We start from the raw sequence: 22,070 nt of genomic DNA on the forward strand, positions 1-22,070 counted from the left end.
ATATCTTCGACAAAATAACTCTTTTTAATAACCCATTTCAAAATTAAGGAAGAACTCATGGGGCATGTAGATGTTGAGGAGTTTCAAGCCCAATACGAGGAGGTATTATCATCTTTCGTTGTTGAAATTTTTCCAATCAGATGTTACCAAATCTACAAATTGAAAGTTTCATGGCGAGTTTCAAATCTGCTGCGCATCATTACTAATTTATGTCGGAAATAAGATTATTTTCGGCATAAATTTGTGATGATTCGCGACCGAAATTTCAATCTTGAGGTATTGAAATTCAAACCAAATGCGTTGGCAGTTCAGTAGGCATCTGTAATTCTGGTAGCAACGCTGCCAAAATCATGCCGGCGAAAAAGGAAAAAACTCAATAGATGTCGCTCTATAAGGAAACAAATTCAGACAGAGAGTTGCGCATCTATAGGTTATCTATGGGAAACGGCGCATGCAACTGTAAAGGTTGAGGCAATTTGACGTATTACGGGTTATCTAACCACACTCGGTTGTTCTCAACAGGGGCGGCTCCAGAAAATTTATCACCAAATAATTTGGGAATTGCAGAATTATTCGATTTTTTTATGGATAATCCTTTATTTAGACACGATTGAAGTTTCATATGAATATAAAATGTTAATAGAAGAAAGATAAATGCTGCAGATTTCTCTTGTAATTTTTTTCGTTAACCACATTTCTGAAGTGGCTTGGAATGATGTAATGTTAATTGAAAATAAATTCTAGGGCCGGTGATGAATTTTATTGGGAAATTAGACTTTTAGTGTGCCTGAAATGTAATAAGGTTGGGGTTTTCCATATTCAAATTCACTTTGGATCAAGGGAGATAATATTTTACCCTTTTTTTTTTAATTTTTGTATCGAAAATTCTATATCCCACATGGTTGTGATGTGATTAATAGTATAATCATTGAGTATACTATCGATATAGACAGGGCATTTCTCACTACTTGAATTCATATTCGATCAAGCCCTCATTTAGGGTCTGTTTGTCGTCATATCGATAGAAAACGAAAGGACATCCATATACGTCACTTATATCCCGGGAGACAGAGCATACGTCAGTTTATTTTTTTCAAAATATACATGTTAATGCCTTTCGTTCGTTTTTTCCCATCCAGAGATGAAAAATCGGCAAGTTGCGAACCCACCATCCTCGATACGTCCCTGTTAGACCGCGTGATATTCAGAGGCGCCTCTACAGAGCCCTCCTCGAACGTAGTTTCTATATTTACATTGTATTGCCTCGAGTTCGGCTTTTGAACTACGGGGCGGCCAGAACCCGGATTACAGACAAATAAAACCCGGGAAGACGATAACACGTCTAGAGTTTCGTCCTCGCAAACCTCCCATCGTCGATTGTATTAAGTGACCGGACAATCAACGCGAAGTGCCATTGTTTCAAGATGAACAACGCGGTGCCGGAGACAGTGCCCCAAAGACGGATCCCCAACGAAATGAAGACTTTCATAGATTACCTGATCTCGTTCGTCACATTATTGTTCACACTCTACGACTACATCACTCACACCCTTTTCTACTTAATGTACACCGGCTGCGAACGCTGGGGTTTGGAGAGTTTAAGTCAAAAAGTCCCCCCGATCGCAGATATGCTGCTTTTGGATTCCGCCAGCCAGATAGCTTACAAAATCAGGACCAGAAAGGTGAGTTTTGGGGTAGCGCGCATCCACCATTTCAATTTTATACCAGTTATAATCAGGACAATGTTTCGATATTCAACCCCTGAATTTCTTTTATTTGTGCTTCATCATACACTACGAACCTATGCAATTATAGTCCTGAGATTGTGGTTAATACGATTTGATGGCATAAAGTGTTTTAAACAATGAACCACATGTATGATACTCCCATAAAGTATATTTCGATGAATTGAAAAAATAATACTCTGGCAATCTTCTCTTGTAGCTATGCAGTTCTTATCATTTTATTATCACTATCCCCATGTTACCAAGCTATTGGCACATTTTACCTTGTGCTCTCATCGAAAACAACGTTTTGAAATTCTAAACCAGCATTGATAACCTTTGATAAAAAAGATTCCCACAGCGTTCTTTTTCTTTGCGATTTGTCCATGACTCATTCCGAGATATATTAATCTACTGAATAAAGTTTTTATTAACTTCATTCAATTGACGAATGGAATGAAAAGAAAAGACCTTCAAATATCAATCCATTAATATGCACATTTGAACGCTATCTTTAGCATACCTATTCTCTTCATTAATGCATAACTCGGTTAATAATGCCTTTCATTCTCCGATAATGATGATTTTTATTGAAACTATAATTGGAACTGATAGAATTGTTTTCTCTGCGCTAATGTTATGTTTGAAAAGTCACATTTAGGGAGACTTTAAAATTTCTCCATCAATAATCTATATTCTATTTGATATTCATTACGAGTCCATCAGATGACGATTAAATGAGGTAGATGCGTCACGTTGCCAAACCAAACTTTCACCATTTTCTGCATAAATAGACAATACGCCAGAATAGCACGTGGGTAACAATGACCCTGTGTTTATGTTTAGAATTAACGAGTTGAATGCTCCTGAAATCGCATATAAACATTTTGAAGCACTTTCTCGTTTATTCTTTTTTTTATCTCCCCCTTTTTATTGTAATCAACTAATAAATTTGTAGCGTACACGTGGAAAACCTTCATGAACAAGATGTGGCTTCGTATTGTAATTCTTATTGCACGTGGGAACGATATGACAATAGGGGTAGCGTCATTGAGTTTGGAATCTGCAGAAAATGGGGTGTATTTTAGAGTGGGGCGGACAGGTGGCGTTTGGCTGAACGTAGCCACTCTAGAAGATCAGGCTAACTTGAAGCGGCCATTATATTCTCTGTACAGTACTGTAGATCTCAAGGAAAACTATGATCCTCGGAACTTCTATGCATTTCGTTCATATCTGTTACACAGATTCTTGGAAAATGCGAAATGCATGTCGTTACATCTATGGTTAACGCAGAAAACAATCTACGGCATAACCATAGAGTAAGATCGTCTTGGTTTTTTTTTTTCATATTCTTTGATCACTAAAAGGATGCGTTCCAATTTCTTCATTCCAAATGCTTTCCTTTTCCAGCTGAAATGCGAGCACGTCATGGAATCTTTCATATCGCGCATAGAACAGATCAATCCGGTACTGAACTGCGTCGTGGCGGAAAGGTTCCAGCAGGCGAGGGCGGAGGCGAAGAAGGTGGACGAGCTGCTGGATTCGAAAGCGGTGCCCCTGGACGTCCTGGCCAAGGACAAACCTTTCCTGGGAGTGCCGTTCACCACCAAAGACGGCATAGCCTTGAAGGGACTCATCTACTCGGCGGGATTGGTCGCTAGGAAGAAAACGAAAGCGGAGGAAGACGCGGTCACTGTGAGAAACCTCAGGAACGCGGGCGCCATTCCAATAGCTCTGACGAACATCTCTGAACTCTGCATGTGGTGAGTGATGCTCATTCTCAACTTGTTCGATGGTTTTTCATGTTATTCTGTGTAATTCTAGGTTGGGTTAGGTTAGAAGCTCATTCTTCGATGGTTTTTCATGATATTCTGTGTTCTTCCAGGTGGGAAAGTTACAACAACGTCCACGGCCGTACCAGGAACCCCTACGACACATGCAGGATAGTGGGAGGATCATCTGGTGGCGAGGGATGCGTCCAGGCTGCCGCAGGATCCGCCTTCGGGCTGGGTTCCGACATAGGCGGTTCGATCCGGATGCCGGCACTGTTCAACGGTGTGTTCGGTCACAAACCATCGCCTTCTATGGTCTCCATCGTCGGGCAGTTTCCTTCCCCGACTTGCGAGGAACTCCAGAGTTTCCTCGGACTTGGACCTATGTGCAGGCACGCCGAAGACCTCGCGCCCCTTCTCAAGGTCTTGGCGGGCGACAAAGCTGCCGAACTGAGGTTAGACGAAACGGTGGACGTCAAAGATATCAATATTTTTTATCAGGAAGACGACGCGGGGTCTCTCTACGTTTCTCCCGTCAACAAGGAAATACGAGCGCTTTTCAGTGAGTATAAATTGAGGTTCTTTATTTTGAACATCTTCTTCCAAATTAGAAGACAAGTCAGGTGCATAAAAATAATCTAACCAACTTTATGGTTTGGTCATAGATGTTACATTAGAGGGGATATATTTCTATGCATCTTTCACAGCAATAATCGTACATAATAATTCTTCTTCTTACAGAGAAAGTATCAACCTATTTCGAGAAGGCACACAAAAAGTCAATGAAAAAATTAGAACTGAAAGATTTTCGACGTAGCACACAAATATGGCTGGCATGTATGAAAACGGCCAATGGACCAAGTTTCCAACAACAGCTGGCCAATTTGGAGGGCGACATGAATCTACCATTGGAATTAGCAAAATGGTGCATAAGGTGTTCCAACCACACGTTCATAGCTCTATGCACCGCCATCACCGAAAACTCCGGGGTCAAATATGGCGGAGAGGAACACACCCGTCTTTTACAATTCAGAGACCACCTCAAGAAAGAACTCCTGGACATTTTGGGTGAGTTGTCGTCATATTTAACTTTGGAAAATCGCATCCGAACGTAGAATGATATTTTCAGGAGATAACGGAGTGCTCATCTACCCCACCCACCCCACTGTGGCACCCTACCACAACGAGCCCATCATGAAACCATTTAACTTCTCCTACACGGGCATCATCAACGTCCTAGGCCTACCAGCGACCCACATACCGATGGGTTTGAACTCCGAAGGCCTTCCGATGGGACTCCAAGTTATAGCGGCGCCCAAAAATGACAGATTATGCTTGGCGATGGCCATAGAATTCGAAAAGGCTTTCGGAGGGTGGGTTCCACTCGAAGTCGAATGATGTATATAAAAAAGAGAGATATAATATATTTTTTGGGCATTTCCAAGGATTATCCTCAGTAACTGTGATAAGCACTAAGATTCAGTATTCTGCATTTTTTTTTTAATATTAATCTGTGTGGTTTCACTAACAATTTACGAAGTTTTAACATATAGGAGAAACGCAGTGATTGTGATGGCAGTCATTTTTTTAAACTTTTGTACAAGTTTGTTTTATAGATCAAATGACCGAATTTAATTCAGAATAACCTTCATAATTCAAATAAATTTGTAAAGTAACTTGATTGAATTAAATATAGTTCATCAAAGGTTAATTTTTGATGAAACGCTGTATGCTTTTCTTGGAAACGTTTTATTTCAAAAATGCACTGCACTGTGACCGCAAACCATGCTGTCACAACAACTACTATGTTTTATATTACGTGTACTAGCTTTATGAGCATATTATACACTGTTATAAACATTTTAAGGATAACTTGACATACCTATACATGTTTTCATTAGTCAGAATTATCCCAAAATTTATATTTTTATAAAGAAAAGTATAATAAAGATACACTTCTAAACACAATCGTCTCTTTTGTCATTGAAATGTATTTTCCCAAAAGTATCAAACTGCCTTCATCGTAAGCAAAGATATATCTTTGTAAGTATGACATGACATCTCAATCTCAACTGTTCAACAATTTTAGGTCTTTGCAACGTTCATGACATCATGTCATACTTAAATCGAATAAAGTTTTGATTTTTGCAATTGAAAATTATGAAAGAATAAGAAAGCTAAGAGAGTTGCATACATGATTTAGTTTTTATTCTATTTTTATTGCACTCTCTCCTATGTTTAACTAGAGCAGACAGTTTTTTGCAATCTAAGTCACAGAAAGGACAGATATAACCATTGTGCTTCTTCATGTGAAGAATCAGGGTAGTTTTATACTTATACGACTTTTTACAAATATCGCAAGTAAACAAAACGTCAGAATTATGGCTCAATTTGTGACTTTTCAGCTGACTCTTAGTTTTAAAACATTTCTCACAACTGGCACATTTCAAATGTCTACCATCTTTATGGGTTTCTTTATGTTCAAACAAGTTACTTCGGTCTGAGAATTTTTTTCCACATTTCGCAAAATCACATGTGAAAGGTCTTTCGTTTGTATGTATTCTTAAATGTCTTTCAAGTTTGCTCGGGACCACAAAAGTTTTCGAGCATATCTTACACTGGTACTGAGCAGAATGTATTTTCTTATGAATTGTTAATTCACTTTTGATTGGGAATGATTTACCACATTCGGAGCAAATGAATGGACGACTTTTTGTGTGTAACGCCGTATGAGAATTCAAGCTTAGTCTTCTAACAAATATTTTGTCACAGTGAGAACATTTGAACCTCTTTTTGGGTTTGATTTTTTTATGAGATATATTTTCTATCAGATTCAATTTATTCCTTAACGATTCTACAGATATAAGTTCCCCTGTCTGCCTAGTTGAGGTTTGAATACAATTTTTCGTTTCAAAATCATCATTATTTTTAGGTATTTCTTTGAAATTTGATAGATTTTGAGATAGGAAGTCAGAACCATTTGTATCTAAGCCTACATGTTCAATAGTTTTGCATAAATCAAAACTTATATTATGATTAGAATAAAAATTATTCTGCAATGCGAGACATTCTATATCAGAAGAATGCCTCAAAACTGTGTTGTTACTCTCTGGTAAGTGAGGGACATACCTGGATACAGCATTCACATAATCACTTAAATTCTCCTGTAAATTAGTGGACAATAGATTAGGATTCTCGACGATCTGTAGCATATCCTGATTCAAGGTTACATCAATTTGTTTTAATGGTAATACATCAACAGACTTCCTTTGATCATTTTCATTGCCACTTTTCAAGTTGACAATAACACTTTTCTGTTGGATAAATTCGGAGTTACCATTCGAATTTTGCCTACTCAAAAGAAAGGAGTCAAATTTTTGATTCGTCTCGATGCAAATGTCGATAAAATCGGAGAATTGTTCTACTCTCACCAGGCAAAGATCGCATATTTTCTTGGGTTTGCAGTCCTCTTTGAATATCTACAAGGTGATTACATGTAATGCCGAAAAATCTTATTCGTATCACTAATGTACTAACAGAAATATTCAAACACTTTTTTATTTTATACTCGATTGTTTGATTTCCGACGAGCTTATAAACCGAATGTTCATTGGAATTTGAAACGCCGCAAAGTCTACATGAATTTTCCGACCAAAGCATTTGAAAATTTATGATTTGTTTGAACAATTTGTTTAGTTTCCAAATGTTTGTGCCATAGAATAAATTTGCCAAGATGGTTGACCTTCGGTTCTGTGATTGGACCTATCTTGAACATAGAGTAGTACTTCTTTCAATTTTTTTTTAGACTATTGGCGATACTGCTAATCATAGAATAATACCAAGACTCTATGTTGGAAACCACAGATTATTCAGGATCATTGTTTAATTTCTATGTCCAGAATTGGGAAACCATAGAGTACCGTGACTCAAGTATAGAAACATTCTGTGATTTTTCACTTTTCCGTATGAAATATCTCGAAAATCGTTAATTTCCTTCGCTCGAGGATGCGGAAAATGTCAAGTTGGTGGAAAATAATTTTCAAACTTGGTCTGCCCAAGAATAGATAAAAAATAAACATATATTCATTACAAAACTTAACAATACTTAATTCCGCATAGGAGCGTTAATACGAATACAGCAACACTGAAAACAGTATAAAACAATAAGATCCCATGATAAAAAGGATTAATTTATCCTGGAATCAGAATACTATCGGGATGAGGCAATATAATTTTTCTGTTTTCTCTTTCCAAGAACCCATAATCACATAAAATATCACCAAGATTTGTATCTTTACAATACACCTCTAAACACATCTGCATGTCAGAAATGGCCCTGAAACAACCACAAAGTGATTCCCGAAATTTTCAAGTCCCCAAGCAAGAAAACTGAAATATTGTCATGTTTACTTACAAAACTTTTGCATTGAAAGACCTAAAGACCATATTCTCATAAAAGAATCTATCCATATCTTTCAGTCCAAACTTCGTGCTATCTCTGTAATTTTGTAGGACGCATTCTATTGCCTGTAAATTCCAAGATGATTAAACCGTGATATTTAATCTTCGAACACGTTTAGATACAGGCTGTTTTAAATGGCAAGACTTTTTTTTTAACAGTGGGTCAACTGGTCAAAATATGACGGATCAGTCATCTGTCAGGAGTCGATTTTCACAGTACTGTACTTGAAATAATCGAAGCAGAGAATTGTCAAAATCGTTGTTGTCGTTGGTTCCCGTAGGGCAACAAACGATTTTGACAGTTCCCTAGAGTGGAACATAGAGTAAATGACATTTAAAACTCTGGTATGTCAGAATTTTTGTTACAAATGTCCAGTTCTCGATCTTCATCATTCAATACATGCTTTGTACTAACCTGAAATGGCAAATTTAAATATTCCGTTCTGATTTGTCTTATACAATGCAATGGGACGTCTATTATGTCGCCATAGTCAACCATAAACACCTGAAATCGTCGGAATAAATGCCCATTTGGAACCACGAGAATAAAATACTCACTTGAGCACCTGTACAATTGCCGTCCTCGTTGAAGAGGTGATGCCGAACTATGGCCCTCAGCCAACGTTTCTGCCAATGCTTCACAATAACGACCTCGCCATATGCCGGTAAAATCTTGAAAGTTTCGAATTTACTGCAGTTGATACTGTCGTTCATTACCTCCTCCAGATATTTCAATTCCTCGACTACAAAATCAACCGATAATTTTTACTCCCCCTTGGTGATACACCTACTTACCGTAACACACAAGATTGGCGTAAAATCTAGTCGCCTCGAGGAACGTCGTGAACCTGATAGCTATCGATTCCCCCACCCTCGGTAATTTCAAGTCGACCAAAGCACTTGCGTAGGTTAGGGTCTGATCCGTCGTGAAACCACCTGCAAAAAGAGCCGTCTGATGGTCTGGCACACAAACCATCTGCCGATGCTCACCTCTGGTGTATTCGACGTGTTCCAACTTGCACGACCGTTTGAAACACTTGCCGCCGCCGCGTCTGGTGAATTTGCAGATTCTGGCCTCGTCCTTCGGGTCGTATCCTAGGATAACTTCGTTCAGGTTGTCGCAACGTTCCAAGTTTTTTATGTCCTCTTCGTCCGATAAAACTCCCATGGGATCTACGTGGAAAAGAAGAATTCTTCAGAATCGAAAGAATATCCTCTATGATAACAAGTTGTCACATGAACTATGACAGTTGGTCAGTGCATGCAACTTTAATGGCTACCAACTTAAAACAATCGACGAATATGTTTCAATCGATTTTAGCTGAATGACAAATGACATTCTCACCATCTTCAGGCAGAACAATCTGTACTGCATGTCCTAAATCAATCAACAACTGTCCAATGGTATCGGCATCTTGTCCTTTCGCTTGACACAGGTCAATCGCAGTTTCCCCACTGGAAGAATAAACGTATTAATTCTTCAAACACACAGTGAGGAATTGTCCTTTAGACGAAAATGAGGTTAACATACATAACCTCATTCCTTGACAGTTGTGTTTAAATATGAAATTGGACAGTTTCTGCAGCGAGCATTCTTTTGTCAACCTCGAAAAATTCAATAACAGATAAGATTAAACATAAATATATTCACCTTTCTCTTTGCACATAAACTATTTTGAACATAGCCCCACTATTTTCCGTACTCAAACCGCTCAATTCGAAGAGAGCTTCGATGCTCGACTTAGGCCATTCAGTCAAAAGGTTGTTCCTCGTAGAGCCGGGTGGATATAACTGAAAGATTTCGAAAGTAAAACTACCATCTTATTATCAATTCGAGGAAGTTACTCACGAGGGGAAAGTAGCACCTGATAGCCAGCTTCGGCAATGAACTGACCTCTGCAGTAAGCCTCCTCAAACTTTTAAAATGAACCAGACTATAATTCCCGTAATCCACCAATTGGACCAGAACAAGTTTATTGGACTTTTCCTGAAAAAAAAATCAATTTAAAATAATTCGAAAAGAATACAGGGGATTCTAATTACGAAAAGCCAATCCACAATTTCAGCCCTGTAATACATTTTGTCATCTTTCACGTAAGCGCAGCAGAAGTTCCCCAAATTCTCAGAAGCTTCTAATTTCGATTTGAAAGGCGTTTTTGTCTTCTTGTATTGCTCCGTTATCAGGTCGTTGAGACTGAAAAAGAACATAGATAAGGTTACGTTCAGAAAGAATCGAAGATAACCGTTTCCCACCTATCGATCAGTTTCGCTTCTTCTATGTTGGGATGTAGGTAAAATTCTGACGGCGACTCTACATGACTAAAAACGCAGAGCGTGTTCAAAGCGGGGACAATGCTGTCAGCAATTTCTAGAGGAACATTAGCTTTCGATCCTAAAATAGGATGATATGTAATGTAATTATTATATGAAAACGAAGTCTGAAAGCCAACCTGAATTTTTCGTTTCATTATTTTGTAATGTTGGCCTCAAACGAAGATCTGGCAACTTTGCAACTTTCCTCGTCTTCTCAAATAAGGTCCAACGATCATCGAGGCCTAATTTCTTAATTTTTTCTTCTGCACTAAAAAGCGGCTTTGAATCTTCCACCTTTGATTCTTCCAAGACAGCAGAATATTTCGATTCACCTTGCATTTTCAAAAATAACAATTATATTATGATTAAGCAGCAACATTAATGTGATTTAAACACAAAATTTTTTAAGACTCTGTTCCCTAATTGCCTGTGTTGAATGTATCTGAGAAATACTTACATTTTACATCATCCTCTTTCATTTCTTGAGAAGTTTCAGAATCTGGCAAAACTCCGGAATCATTTTCAGATTCGCTACTAATCTCACTTTCCAATTCGTAGCTTCCTTGAATTTTTATATCTGGTCTAGTTTCATTATCATCATTATGATCTTTCTCTGTTTTATCAGATTCTACCTTAATATTTGAAGTTTCACTGTTGTTCTCTGGACTTTCAACATATGTTTGGATCTCCTCAGGTTTCATAGAACCCAGTTCTATAATGTTTTTCCATATGATGTCGGAAAGTTCTGATTCCGATTTTACCAAGAATGAGTCGGTTTTATTGAGTACCTCTTCAAGTTTTGATGAATTTTCCAAAAAAGGCTCAATTGATTTCTCCACTTTACATTGATTACTGCTTTTCACTATTTTCAATTTCTCCGTTTCCTCCATAGACATCACTGCACTTATTTCGACATCTTCCTTGCACTCTTCCTCAATTTCAGGATGTAAAATGGAACTGTTCGAATTTTTGTCGCCTCTATCTGTATCCTCAAATTCAGTAACTTCATTGTCTTTCACCATGGAAAAGATTGAATCAGTATTTTTCTCGAGTTCCTTCACAAATTCAGGATCGTTAATATTTTCCATGATGACATCGCTCAAGATCGGACAAATATCCTCAAAAATTTCATTCCGAATAGGTTCCGAAAAGGAAATATCTGGTTTTTGGGAAAATTTATCGTCTTCCTCACAGAAAGGCAACTCACAACTTTTAAGAGAATTATGTTCATCAAAAATATTTTTATCATCTTCGAAAGATACTCTACTAGTGTCGTTCAGTTGACTGCTCAGAAAACTCTTGGTGTCTGATTCTTCACAATGATTTTCCCTCAACTTATCCAATTTACAAATTAATCTACTAGAATTTGCTTTTAATGTGTCTATGTCCAAAGTATCATCGAAAGTGTTGCTTTTAGTAAGGGGAGCACGATAAACAGGATACTTGTTCTGCTTTGAGAATCTTTTGAGTTCGAAACTTATTTCGGTCAATTTGTGATTCATTTTCTGTTCAAACTGGCACATTTCCAATATGAAGTTGCTGTATCTGGACGGATTTACAGCCATCGTTGTCATGGGAGAATCAAAAGGCTGGAATACTCGGCATCAATAATGAATACAATAAAGGTTCTTTACATATTTACCCGAAAGAGTTCCTCAAGTTTTGTTATGATTTCATTTCTCAAAGCTTCATTCTCGCTTCTTTGTATTAAGAGGTATTCTTTTAAAGAATCCATTATTAGAATCAACTCAAAATGAAATAAATTTTTCAAACCAAAATATTTAAAATACACATGGGAATTTTTTGCAACGTTTTTTTTTTGTAACCAACCTCACACAGAAAAGAAAACTTATAAAAAACAAAGGCCATCTAGTGGTAATAGGACGAATTTGACGTCTTAAAACCACAGATTACTGCTGAAAAATGAAGTTCAGATGTGCCATCTAGTAGTGACGGGACGAATTAAGTTTGACTTAGCAAACCACAGAATACTAGTCAAAGTTCGCATACACTAATAAGATAAGCATATTGTTCTGTGATAAGACTACACAGCCATCTGTGGGAAGTACTATGTTCTGTGGTACTGATCATAGTAACTTCTATGATACTGAAGTCATAGAAACAAATGGAGTCGAAGAATAATTTATTGTAAAACAAAGATTATGCTCTTTGTCGTTGAAAAACTAAATCTACTTTCTAAATTTAATGAGGTTCTGTATGTAATTTGAAGGGTTCTTATCGGTGAACCTCGTTGTATTGGCCAGAAGCTGCGAGAAATTATAGTGATTCAAAAATTCATGGGCCAAAACGGAATTGTTGAAATTCGGATTTCTACATTCGTTGTATATTTCTTCCGCCTTTTGCCTGAAACTTTTACCGTCTATGTTCTGCACCTGGGTATACCAGTTAAGTACGACAGCCTCGGCGGCCAGGATAGGCTCCAAATCCAAGAAATACACCAGAGACGGATCGAAGTTCTCCTCGAAATCTGAAACAGGAGTCGTTTCATTCGTGCGAAAAGTCTCGATCGACATCACGCTTGCCAATGGGGACATTCGAGAAGGCTTCTTCGGGTTTATCGCCGCAGTAACACCTCAGATCGCAAATGCACTGATCTCCGCACGTTTCTCCGGCGATACTCAGGACTTCCAAGGAGTTAGCGGTCCCCTGGAGGTCGCTTATAACGACGCTGTCGCATTTATGGACAGTTTCATCGGCCATTTCAGCCAGAAAATCCTTGGCCATCTTCATCTCCTCTCTGATTTCTCCGTCGCGTTCTTTCACCGACATTTCGTGTTCCGCTCGGTGTTGCTCTTGGTACTGCACGAACTTCTTACCTGGAAGAAGACTGGATGATGACTGAACAGGGTCGGGTTTAAATTCCATCAACGAGTGGAACCTCTTGGTGTTACTTCACCTATGTTAGAGTCCCAGCATACTGGACGGTCCAGAATGAGTCCTAAGAGCTTCGCAAACCCGACGGCCCCCACATGGTCCTTGCAGAAGTCCACCAGCATGGCGGAGTAATTAACGGTGTGTTCGTTTATCTTGTACAGATCGCAGATCAACTCTTTCATCAGCATCAATCGCTTCATATCGGACTCGTCACCTCTGCTGAAGCACCCCTCGAACCAGAAGGTGAAAGAGGCGAACTCTTGAACAGACACGTTTTCCGTATTTCCCTTGTCCTTCTTCTGGAAGAGCCGCTTCAGCTCTATCAACTGCTCGGATGACGGCATAGTTATCATGAGGTTGTAAATGATGAAGTCCTTCCAGTTGACGCACTCGGACTTTGAGAATAGCTCGGTGATGACCTTCTCCAGTTCCAGGGTGGATAGTTTGCGCCACATGTCCGGAGCTAGGGGTTCCTTGCCGTCCTCCACGTCGTGTACCAACATGTCTTGTAAAAGGAACGTGAACTGCCTCTCTGAAGAGGAATTTCAATAAATTTTTGACGTTTCGACATATGTTAGTGTTCTATGGTTTTCTCTCAATGCTGGACGACCTAGCTTATTTGCTCACCGGGTATGGTCCCGCTTGGCGCCAAATCCAACAGAACCCTGTGTAAATTCTTAAGTTGCGCCACTGTAAACACGGATTCCTTCTTCCATTCCTTAACTGGAGGAGGAGGGGGTGGGAGATCGTCGGGAAAAAGAAGAACTTCCGGCTGAACATAGAATTGGTCCCTGTCGATCAACAGCTCCACCTGAATCGGGGTCTCGTTCTCTATGGCATTCGCTATAACGTCGCAGAGTTTATCTATGCTCGACTGTTCGTTGTTGTACCTCTTCCGTATCAGACCGTATATCTCGTTCATCATCTCCTTCACCTTGGTCGTCATTTCTCTGAAACGCTGTCCGCTGTCGCGCTTGATCAGCTTCAATCTGAAGACCACCTTGACCAAAAATAAAGTCAACCATATACGCGGATGAAATTTTCAGTTTATACCCTTTCGGCTTCTCCTTCAATGGCGGTCTTCCATTCTTCAACCAACTTATCCATGTTATCCCTCACTATATCCGACATTTGTATGGACGGTGCACCCTTTCCCTTCTGTTTCTCCGGTTTCGGCTTCCCCAAGGCGAATTTTCCTTGTGTGTTCCCCACAATCTTGAGAGCACAGAGATTAATGAGTGTCATCGAAAATCAAATACCACCCGACATTTGAAGGGCGCATAGAAATTATCAGATAAATTCACTATGGACGAAATTGACAACTCATTCGTCTGATAACCTCTATGACCACTGATAATTGATTGATTTGAATGGGGTTAGTTACTTTAAGGGCGGAGTATTTGGTCTTCTCGACGAATTCACAACTCTTCGTCACTTTAACCGCCATTTTATCGTTGAAATATCTGGTGTCGAAGGCATCTTCCCACATGGAATAGTTTTCGTAGGTGTGAACGCTGTCCGATTCCAGGGCTTTGATCAATTCCTTGGCGAAAGGCGCTTCTTCGGGCGGCATATTGGTTATCCCCGATACATAATAATCGGTCAATAACTGAATGGTGTCTGAAAAATATTCTTCTTCGTTATAACCGAAACACAATTCTGTGCTCATACCACCACCGAGCAATAGAAGAGTTTCTCTCGGTGGTTCAGCATAGAAAATACTAAGTTTATGCTGTGGTTGAACATCGACAAACGTCAAATCATACCGACAAATCTGTCCAACTCCAGCTGCATCCCGCAGAGGTAGATCTGGGTGAGTTCGTGCAGCTCCTTCCTCAACCAGTGCTTCTCGATGATCTTCTCCCGCTCCCCGAAAGACTCCATGATGTTCTGCTCGCTGGTCGCCTGCAGCGCCTTCCTCAGCTCGTCCGCCCTGCAGTGCAGCTCGGCCTTGACCTCGTCGTCAGACCGCAGGCACTCGGAAATGGTGTTGAACGTCATCTGAAACTCGTGCAGGATCTGCTGGCGGTCGTCCGGTCTCTGCAGGAACTCCATCAGGTGCGATTTGGTGTGCGATATGTACGGTTGGACGCTGTTCAGCACCAGCCTCCGCATGAAGAGGACCTGAAAGTTATCGAAGAGGATTTAGGTGTTACCCCGGTTACACTCTCGCGTTCGATAACCTGTTTAAAGTCCTCTACGTAGAGATCTTCCATGTTCTCGCACATCTTGGCGAGCACCATCAGGAGTTCTTCGGAGATGGGGATCTCGATGTACCTCCACTTCTCCTCTCCCGGCTGGATGTCCAGGTCTTCCTCTTCGACTATAATCTCGAAAGTGTCCTCTAGAGGCGGCACCTGAACCTGCTTGTTTTCCCAAGTGATGTCTGGCACTTGTTCCGACGATTTTTCTTTCTTAGGCTTGGCTGCAACAATTCCAATTCAATCTACCTGGACGATGAACCTTTGTCTTCCTTGCCTTTAGCCTTCTTATCCTTCACCACTGTCTCCTCTTCGCTCTCCTTCTGGATGTAAAGCTTCTTTTTATCCTTTTCCTTGATGCTGATCTCTTTCGAGGATTTCGCCAACCTGCTGGAGCTCTCTTCCTCGAACTCCTCCTGTCCAAGCAACACGGATCTGCCGAACAGCTCGATAGAAGGTTTCCTGGGTAGGCTGAAATCGCCGATGACCAATCTCGCCAGGTACTTCACGGTGTTGTAGTCGAAGGTTTCGTAGAACATGAAGTAGGCGCAGCCCTGTTCGGAGTAGAACTTCTCCAGGGGGTCGGCGGACTCGTCTATGTACCTCGTGATCGGCGGAAGGGTACTTTCAGCCCCTTCCACGCCGTCTAGCGGCGTTTTTATTATCTTTATGTAGGCGGTGAGTACCGTGTCGTATACGTCGTCGTCTCTGAGCTTCGGAGGCCGGGGGAAGATTTTGGAATATCTGAAAAATGCAGAGTTGGTGCGAGGCTTCCAAATTCTATGGACGGCTGTGGTTGATACCTCTTAGTGTCCCTTTCCTTTCTCATAACGCCCTCTACGTGTTTTTCCTCCAAATCTGCCAGATCCATAATGCTCTTTATGGCGCTAAGATCCTTGCACAGTGGTGTGGACGAAAGACTTTCCTCCAAGGTCACGGCTTGGTTGTAATTGGTGGGATAATTCATGAGAGCCCAACCCTTCTTATCCGACACGGAATACAAATATTCAACAATCATGGCAGCCAGTAAATAATCTGGAACAAGTATATGTGTTTGGAGGTTAGGATTACATAACGATAATTCGTTTAAAACCTGTAAGGGGTTCCCCCATATTCAACGAATTTTGCGCGATTTCACCGAGTGATGCCGCGTGAGACATCTTGACCTCCTCGCTGGGGTAGATACGAGGGGTTTGATGTTTTTTGTTCATCACCGGGGGTAATTCCACTGTTTCGCCGTTAGTCATCGAGAGTCCGCTCAGAGATTTATCGTTGTTTTTCGAAGATTTGCCCTTCTTGCCTTTGACTAACTTGAGCGAGCTACTTTTCAATTTTTTCTCCTCCATCAATTGGATATCCATCTATAAGACGCATTTAGATATTAAGAAATATAAATATACGTCAAAAAATTCTTACAGATTGTACATCCTCATTTTCCTCCGGCTTTTGTTCGTTTGCAAACCTATCCAGGCAGTAGTTTACTGCGTTCAAGACCTCGAAAACCTCTATATCTTTGTAACTTAATAAACTTTGAAGTTTTCCCGGTATGGTAGTATCTGATAGACCATTGATGCACACGGCACATTCAAACTTGAAGTCCGGCTTCGGCATTAAAGGTGTCGTGGGGTATTTGGCCATCAACAATCGATGTACAATGTAGCCAATGATATTCATACCTTCCAAAACATTCATAACAAGTTTATACCCATCCCTCTAAAGATGCGATACACATGTGGTCGTAGATCTGAAGGTGGTACACCTTCCTTCTATGACTCGTGACGAGAACTCAACAATAATTACCTCTATCGATGAGTTTGAAGTCGAATTTGAACTCCGATGAGTGGTTCTCGATTTCCCAAGGCCACTCGTTCTTGTGGTACTTCTCGAAGTCTTTGGTATCGATGATTTCTTGCCTCGTTATTTCTTCGACGAAAACAGGTTCTTCTTCTTCCGGTAAGTCTGAAAGGTCCTACAAGAGAATTATAATCCGCACTTTCGACCTGAAGGATTTATTACTAGAAGAGTTGCTCTTTCAGAATATGTATCACATTTAGATCTACGATGATTTTCCTGGAAGACAGAAGACTCGAAAGTTGACCTTCGAAAAATTCCCAAAAAGATGGGGTCAGTTGAATAGTTGAATGTACATTTACCTGCAAAATATCTTCAGCAGGTACCACTTTAGGTAATATGGATCCACAACTGACGAACAAGCTGACCCAGTCGTCGTATCTTCTTCTGCTCGGTTCCTCTTTGTAGCTCTCCTTGAATTCCCCGACCCTGATGGCAAAATTGACCAGGTCGTCGGCCGTTTCTCTACAAATTTTCTCGATCCTAACCCTCTTCAACCTCAGCTTCTCGGCGTATATCCTCCGATGCAACTGCTTTATCCTCTCCCTCTCGTAGAGATAATCGCAAACGCACTCATCCGACATCCTCTGTTCCATATACAGCTTCCTCGTTATATCCTCCTCTTTCTGCTTCATTATCTCGTCGTTCACGAAGCTCCTGTTTTCCTTTATCACCTCCTGCTGATGCTTAACCTGGAACATCTTGTTTATCATCTGTTTCTCGTAGAACGACTGCGTGGTTATTTTGTCGTCCACCAACTCCTCGATCTGTTTCTCCTGGTTCCTGACCATCTCGTTCCAGAACTCCTCGCAGAGTTCAGTGTGCAGGCGCATCTTCTCTATTTCCTTCTCCCTGTTCTCCAGTCTTCTAGTCTTGAATTTTTTCACGACCTGTTTCGCCTCCTCGTAGTTGGGCACGTGCTTCTTCACCTTCCTGGACTTTTTGTATTGGTCCACCAGCTCCTCGAAGGTGAAATCCTGACTGGCTTCCTCGGGAAAATCTATCTGGTCCCGTTTAGACTCGGTTTTGGGGCACGCGCATTGGAGGTTACAAGTGCAGATGAGGGTGGGCGGTTTGTCCTTTCTCCTGGTGTTAAAATACCTCAAATACTCCCTTCTGGATTCCTCGCATTGTTTTTTCAAGGACGACAGTCTGTCCTTGTGCCATCTCATGATGTCCTTGTTTTCGATGATGGGCAGACAGTGCGGATTCAGCTCCAACGTGAACTCGTCCAACTTCGATTCCTTGACCTTCTTCACTTCGAATCTGGGGTTGGGCGGTTTGGATTTTTCTATGATCCGTTTCTGGGTGATCATGTGCAGTTTGGACTTGTTCTGAAGCGCGAGGTACAGTTCGTAGAACAGGTTGACGGCCACCCTGGAATTACCGTCCAGCAGATCTTCCAGTTCGACGTCCTTCATGCGTATGTCCAACTTACCGAGCCAGATCAGCACGTAGTTCATGAAATTGCTCGTGGCCACTTCTCTGTCTTCTGTCGCTTTGATCAGGGACAGTTCTTCCTTGGATATCACCTCGAAGCCGCAAAGCACTTGACCTATGAGGTAGCCGTCTTTGACTTTCTTGCCGAAATCGATCTTTTTGAAGTCTATAATGAGACCTAAGGAGTCCATCAGCCATTCTTGAATTATTTGTAGCATTCTGGAAGGACAAATGCGAGCTCGAACAAATAAGGATACATTTAAGTGTCACAGAGTGACAATTCAATTATGACAAGTAGTTCACCCATTTAAGAATTTCGCTGATGAAACAACTAGGATATGTGATGATAAAGAGTGAAATTTTCTTTTAAATCTTATCTCTTTATTCTTATCCTACTTACAATAATTTAAAATAATATAAATCTATACAAATCTTATCCAAAATTGAGTGCAAAGGATAAATTGAAAATTTTTCAGGATCTTAATTGAGATTATGGCTGCAAGAAAGAGCTGCAGTTTGCTGAATATATCAAAACATATCACTCAGAACTCGACTAGTACCTTGAAAAATTAAAAATAATCGATATAAACAGCCTTTTTAGATTCACATATTCAAAACTGCCATCTAAATAATAGTCTTAAGATTTTGGAGGCTATCTGAGATTCATCCAATATTAAACTTTTTAGCTGATTAAAAAAAAAAACTACAATCCTTATTGTCTACTAGTTAAACTGCTCATAATTGTGCAAATATCACAGACAACATCTACTTGAATACTGCAATGAAAATTAAGATTTAGGCCTTCGATTTTTAACGACAAAAATCATGATAACTGATAATATCATAATGTATGGCTACCATATATAACTATGATAAAAGGAAAAAAATTCAAAGGGGAACCACCTTTAAGTATATATACATCTCACTGACCTACTTATTCCTCAAAAATCGAGAACTATAGTATAAAAAGTCGAATCGTACATCTTAGCTGTACTCACTGGGATTAAAACTGAACCACTTTGTAAACGTTTGAATACCTTCAAGCAAGCTATCTCACAGTACAAATGCTAAATGCAAAAAATCTTAGAAAGTTTTTATGTAAATGTGGGTGTTTTGTGCAATCTATATTGTTGTTTCTTTTTCTATTTGGCAAATCTTGACTTATATTTTGGTACATCAACTTGGCACATCTACTTTTACCAGGATCCAAGTGTAAAGTAAGAGGTTCTTACTTTTTACCACCGAGTATTTGAGAGTATTTAAACCATCTTTGTCATATTTTTGTTGGCCTAATTTGAGCACGTCATATCTAAAATATAAAAATGGGACTTACCAATTATTGATTCTACCATTAATCGTTTTCTATGATACTTGGCCAGGGATCAGGATGGGGATCAAGGTATTCCAGCTATTGCAGTCTTTGGATTAGAAATTCATGCAGGATATATACACAAGTAGAAAATAACAATACAGCTATGAAAACAACCATACATTAACTGTTCATCAAACATGATTAATTTCATTCGATGTTCTGTGCACATAGAGAAAAAAAATCATATTATCTCTATGACTGGGCGACAGGATGCATAGAGAATTGTTGAAAAAATTCTCTATGCATCCTATCGCCCAGTCATAGAGATAATATAAATTTTTTCTCTATGTGCACAGAAGAAAAAAATTATATTATCTCTATGACTGGGTGACAGGATGCATAGAGAAAAAATGAATATTTTTTTTAATCCGACTTACCTATTGGGACTAGGTTTTTCTTTTCTATGAGACAGCATAGTGTATCTAGCTATAGTTGGTGGATATCTAGATATGAATAATTTATGATGTCTTATTCGATTAGACATATCATCATCCTCTCCACCCCAACCCCAAAAGGAGTTCGAAAACCCATTTAACAGCCTGAAATGTTCTGTAGAAATAGCGGAAACTCCACCAAACATTTCTCTGTAAGGTAACCTAAAAATAGATGTTTGTGATGAACAGTAAGATTAACGAGGGTGATTCACTCACTTATATTTGAAACAGTCAATTGCAACACTCATGTGTCTCGGCTGAATTGGACAAGTATACAAATTCTTATCGTTTTCCGGCAACAAGTCAATGTCATGAAGAATGAAACAATCGAAGTTCCTCCTCTTTAAAGCTTCGATATAACCGATATTCATCAACAGTGCACGGTTAAAAAGTCCATCACCTTCTTGTTCGACAATGAAAATGGTATAATCCAACTGTTGCTTCTTAAGGAATGGGTGCATATGTTGGAGGAATAACAGGAGGTGTTCACCTCGACAACGGTAGGGTATCACAATGGCCACTGATTTAAGTACTCTGCATGTTTCAGGGGCGTAATGTCCCCCTGGCTTCAACCATGAAAAACGAGATTCTAGTTGTTCGATTGTAGGAACTGGAGATTTTTTCACTGCGATTGCACCAACTACAATACAATCAATGACATGAAATAGCTGAATAATTAGAAAAGAATCCATACAATACCCAAGTTTGGAGGATCTTCAGGACATAATGGCAATTCAGTTGTGTTGAGTACTTTTGTTGCGTTTGAAACTGAGTAAAGTGAAGTTGAATCAAATGATAATGACATACTACTGTGATTTTTTGTTGAAGATGTTGTATTAAAGTTTGATGCATTGTTTGTACTATTAGTTAATTCTATCTCATTGTTATGCGTCAAGTTCCTGGATATTATTTTGAGACGGGGACTTATAACTTCTCTTTGAAACCTAAAATGGCATTTCATCGTTACCTGCAACTGAATAATACTCATGGTACTTACGTAGATGATTTCAGAACATAATTGGTAGATTCAGACACTGATCCAAATAAATACTCAAGTGCTATAAGTAAAAGAACAAGTAGAAATATGCCCTTATAGAGGCTGCCACTTAGGAAATATCCCTTCATATTATATTATGTTCTTTGAGAGAGAATGGTAAATCCTTAGACATATTTACAGAGGAATCAATGACGCTGATTTTTCACATTTGTTTATTTGCATACCACCAAGGACACCATTAGATACCATAAAGAACTCAACGTTACATTTCTTTGTGCTGGGAAAGGCAGAGCAGTAGCTATAGATGAAATCATACTTTCTTGATTATCTGTTATTATTATTATTCGTAAATTAATAAGTGCAAAAGCCCAATCAAAGTCCAAGCATGCCACTTTTTCATTCGCAGTTCCATTTAATTCAACATTTTTGTTTGATCTAATTGAGTATCTTGGGTGTTTTTTTGTCTGCGCTGCGTATTATTTGGATCAGTAATCAATTTAAATTTTGAATGGAAAACAGGAAAATTCTACTGCCAGCAGCTGTAATAATTTTCAGCACAACTGACGTAAGCATAGAATAAAATGATTAATGATTTAGATTTGTATTTTTG

The 22,070-nt window shown here is 39.5% G+C and overlaps 5 protein-coding genes across 6 annotated transcripts; 1 reads left to right on the plus strand and 4 right to left on the minus strand.

Moving 5' to 3' along the window:
- Positions 1-1,150: 1,150 nt before the first annotated feature.
- LOC123316879 (fatty-acid amide hydrolase 2) lies at positions 1,151-5,464 on the plus strand. Its single transcript, XM_044903149.1, has 5 exons — positions 1,151-1,682; positions 3,135-3,487; positions 3,610-4,058; positions 4,238-4,564; positions 4,626-5,464. Exons 1-5 carry the CDS (start codon positions 1,425-1,427, stop codon positions 4,892-4,894), a joined length of 1,656 nt encoding a protein of 551 aa, XP_044759084.1. The 5' UTR covers positions 1,151-1,424; the 3' UTR covers positions 4,895-5,464.
- On the minus strand, positions 4,894-6,708 carry LOC123316689 (zinc finger protein 525-like). Its single transcript, XM_044902881.1, has one exon. It carries the CDS (start codon positions 6,706-6,708, stop codon positions 5,674-5,676), a length of 1,035 nt encoding a protein of 344 aa, XP_044758816.1. The 3' UTR covers positions 4,894-5,673.
- Positions 6,709-7,561: 853 nt separating this feature from the next.
- On the minus strand, positions 7,562-12,103 carry LOC123316362. Its single transcript, XM_044902405.1, has 14 exons — positions 11,913-12,103; positions 10,728-11,859; positions 10,408-10,602; positions 10,211-10,349; positions 10,001-10,151; positions 9,807-9,944; positions 9,609-9,748; positions 9,303-9,412; positions 8,948-9,130; positions 8,753-8,893; positions 8,516-8,700; positions 8,373-8,462; positions 7,911-8,023; positions 7,562-7,832 (listed from the first exon to the last, which is right to left on the minus strand). Exons 1-14 carry the CDS (start codon positions 12,003-12,005, stop codon positions 7,688-7,690), a joined length of 2,955 nt encoding a protein of 984 aa, XP_044758340.1. The 5' UTR covers positions 12,006-12,103; the 3' UTR covers positions 7,562-7,687.
- A 296-nt stretch (positions 12,104-12,399) lies between these two features.
- On the minus strand, positions 12,400-20,060 carry LOC123316361 (sperm flagellar protein 2-like). The gene is made up of 15 exons (XM_044902404.1): positions 19,991-20,060; positions 17,520-18,876; positions 17,167-17,335; positions 16,783-17,042; positions 16,460-16,727; positions 16,170-16,401; positions 15,644-16,110; positions 15,349-15,590; positions 14,932-15,289; positions 14,550-14,785; positions 14,219-14,380; positions 13,793-14,165; positions 13,188-13,697; positions 12,814-13,107; positions 12,400-12,758 (listed from the first exon to the last, which is right to left on the minus strand). Exons 2-15 carry the CDS (start codon positions 18,873-18,875, stop codon positions 12,460-12,462), a joined length of 5,226 nt encoding a protein of 1,741 aa, XP_044758339.1. The 5' UTR covers position 18,876; positions 19,991-20,060; the 3' UTR covers positions 12,400-12,459.
- Positions 19,017-22,026, minus strand: LOC123316364 (beta-1,4-N-acetylgalactosaminyltransferase bre-4). 2 transcript variants are annotated; one of them, XM_044902406.1, is made up of 5 exons: positions 21,461-22,026; positions 21,163-21,407; positions 20,680-21,103; positions 20,407-20,625; positions 19,017-19,966 (listed from the first exon to the last, which is right to left on the minus strand). In XM_044902406.1, the coding sequence occupies exons 1-5, from the start codon at positions 21,586-21,588 to the stop codon at positions 19,834-19,836; spliced, it is 1,149 nt and encodes a 382-aa protein (XP_044758341.1). In that variant the 5' UTR covers positions 21,589-22,026; the 3' UTR covers positions 19,017-19,833. The 2 variants fall into 2 exon arrangements, with proteins under 2 accessions (XP_044758341.1, XP_044758342.1); XM_044902407.1 differs by lacking the exon at positions 19,017-19,966 and adding an exon at positions 20,063-20,188.
- Between the last annotated feature and the right edge of the window lie 44 nt (positions 22,027-22,070).

Source organism: Coccinella septempunctata, chromosome 7, assembly GCF_907165205.1.
Source record: "Coccinella septempunctata chromosome 7, icCocSept1.1, whole genome shotgun sequence".
Lineage (NCBI taxonomy): Eukaryota > Metazoa > Arthropoda > Insecta > Coleoptera > Coccinellidae > Coccinella > Coccinella septempunctata.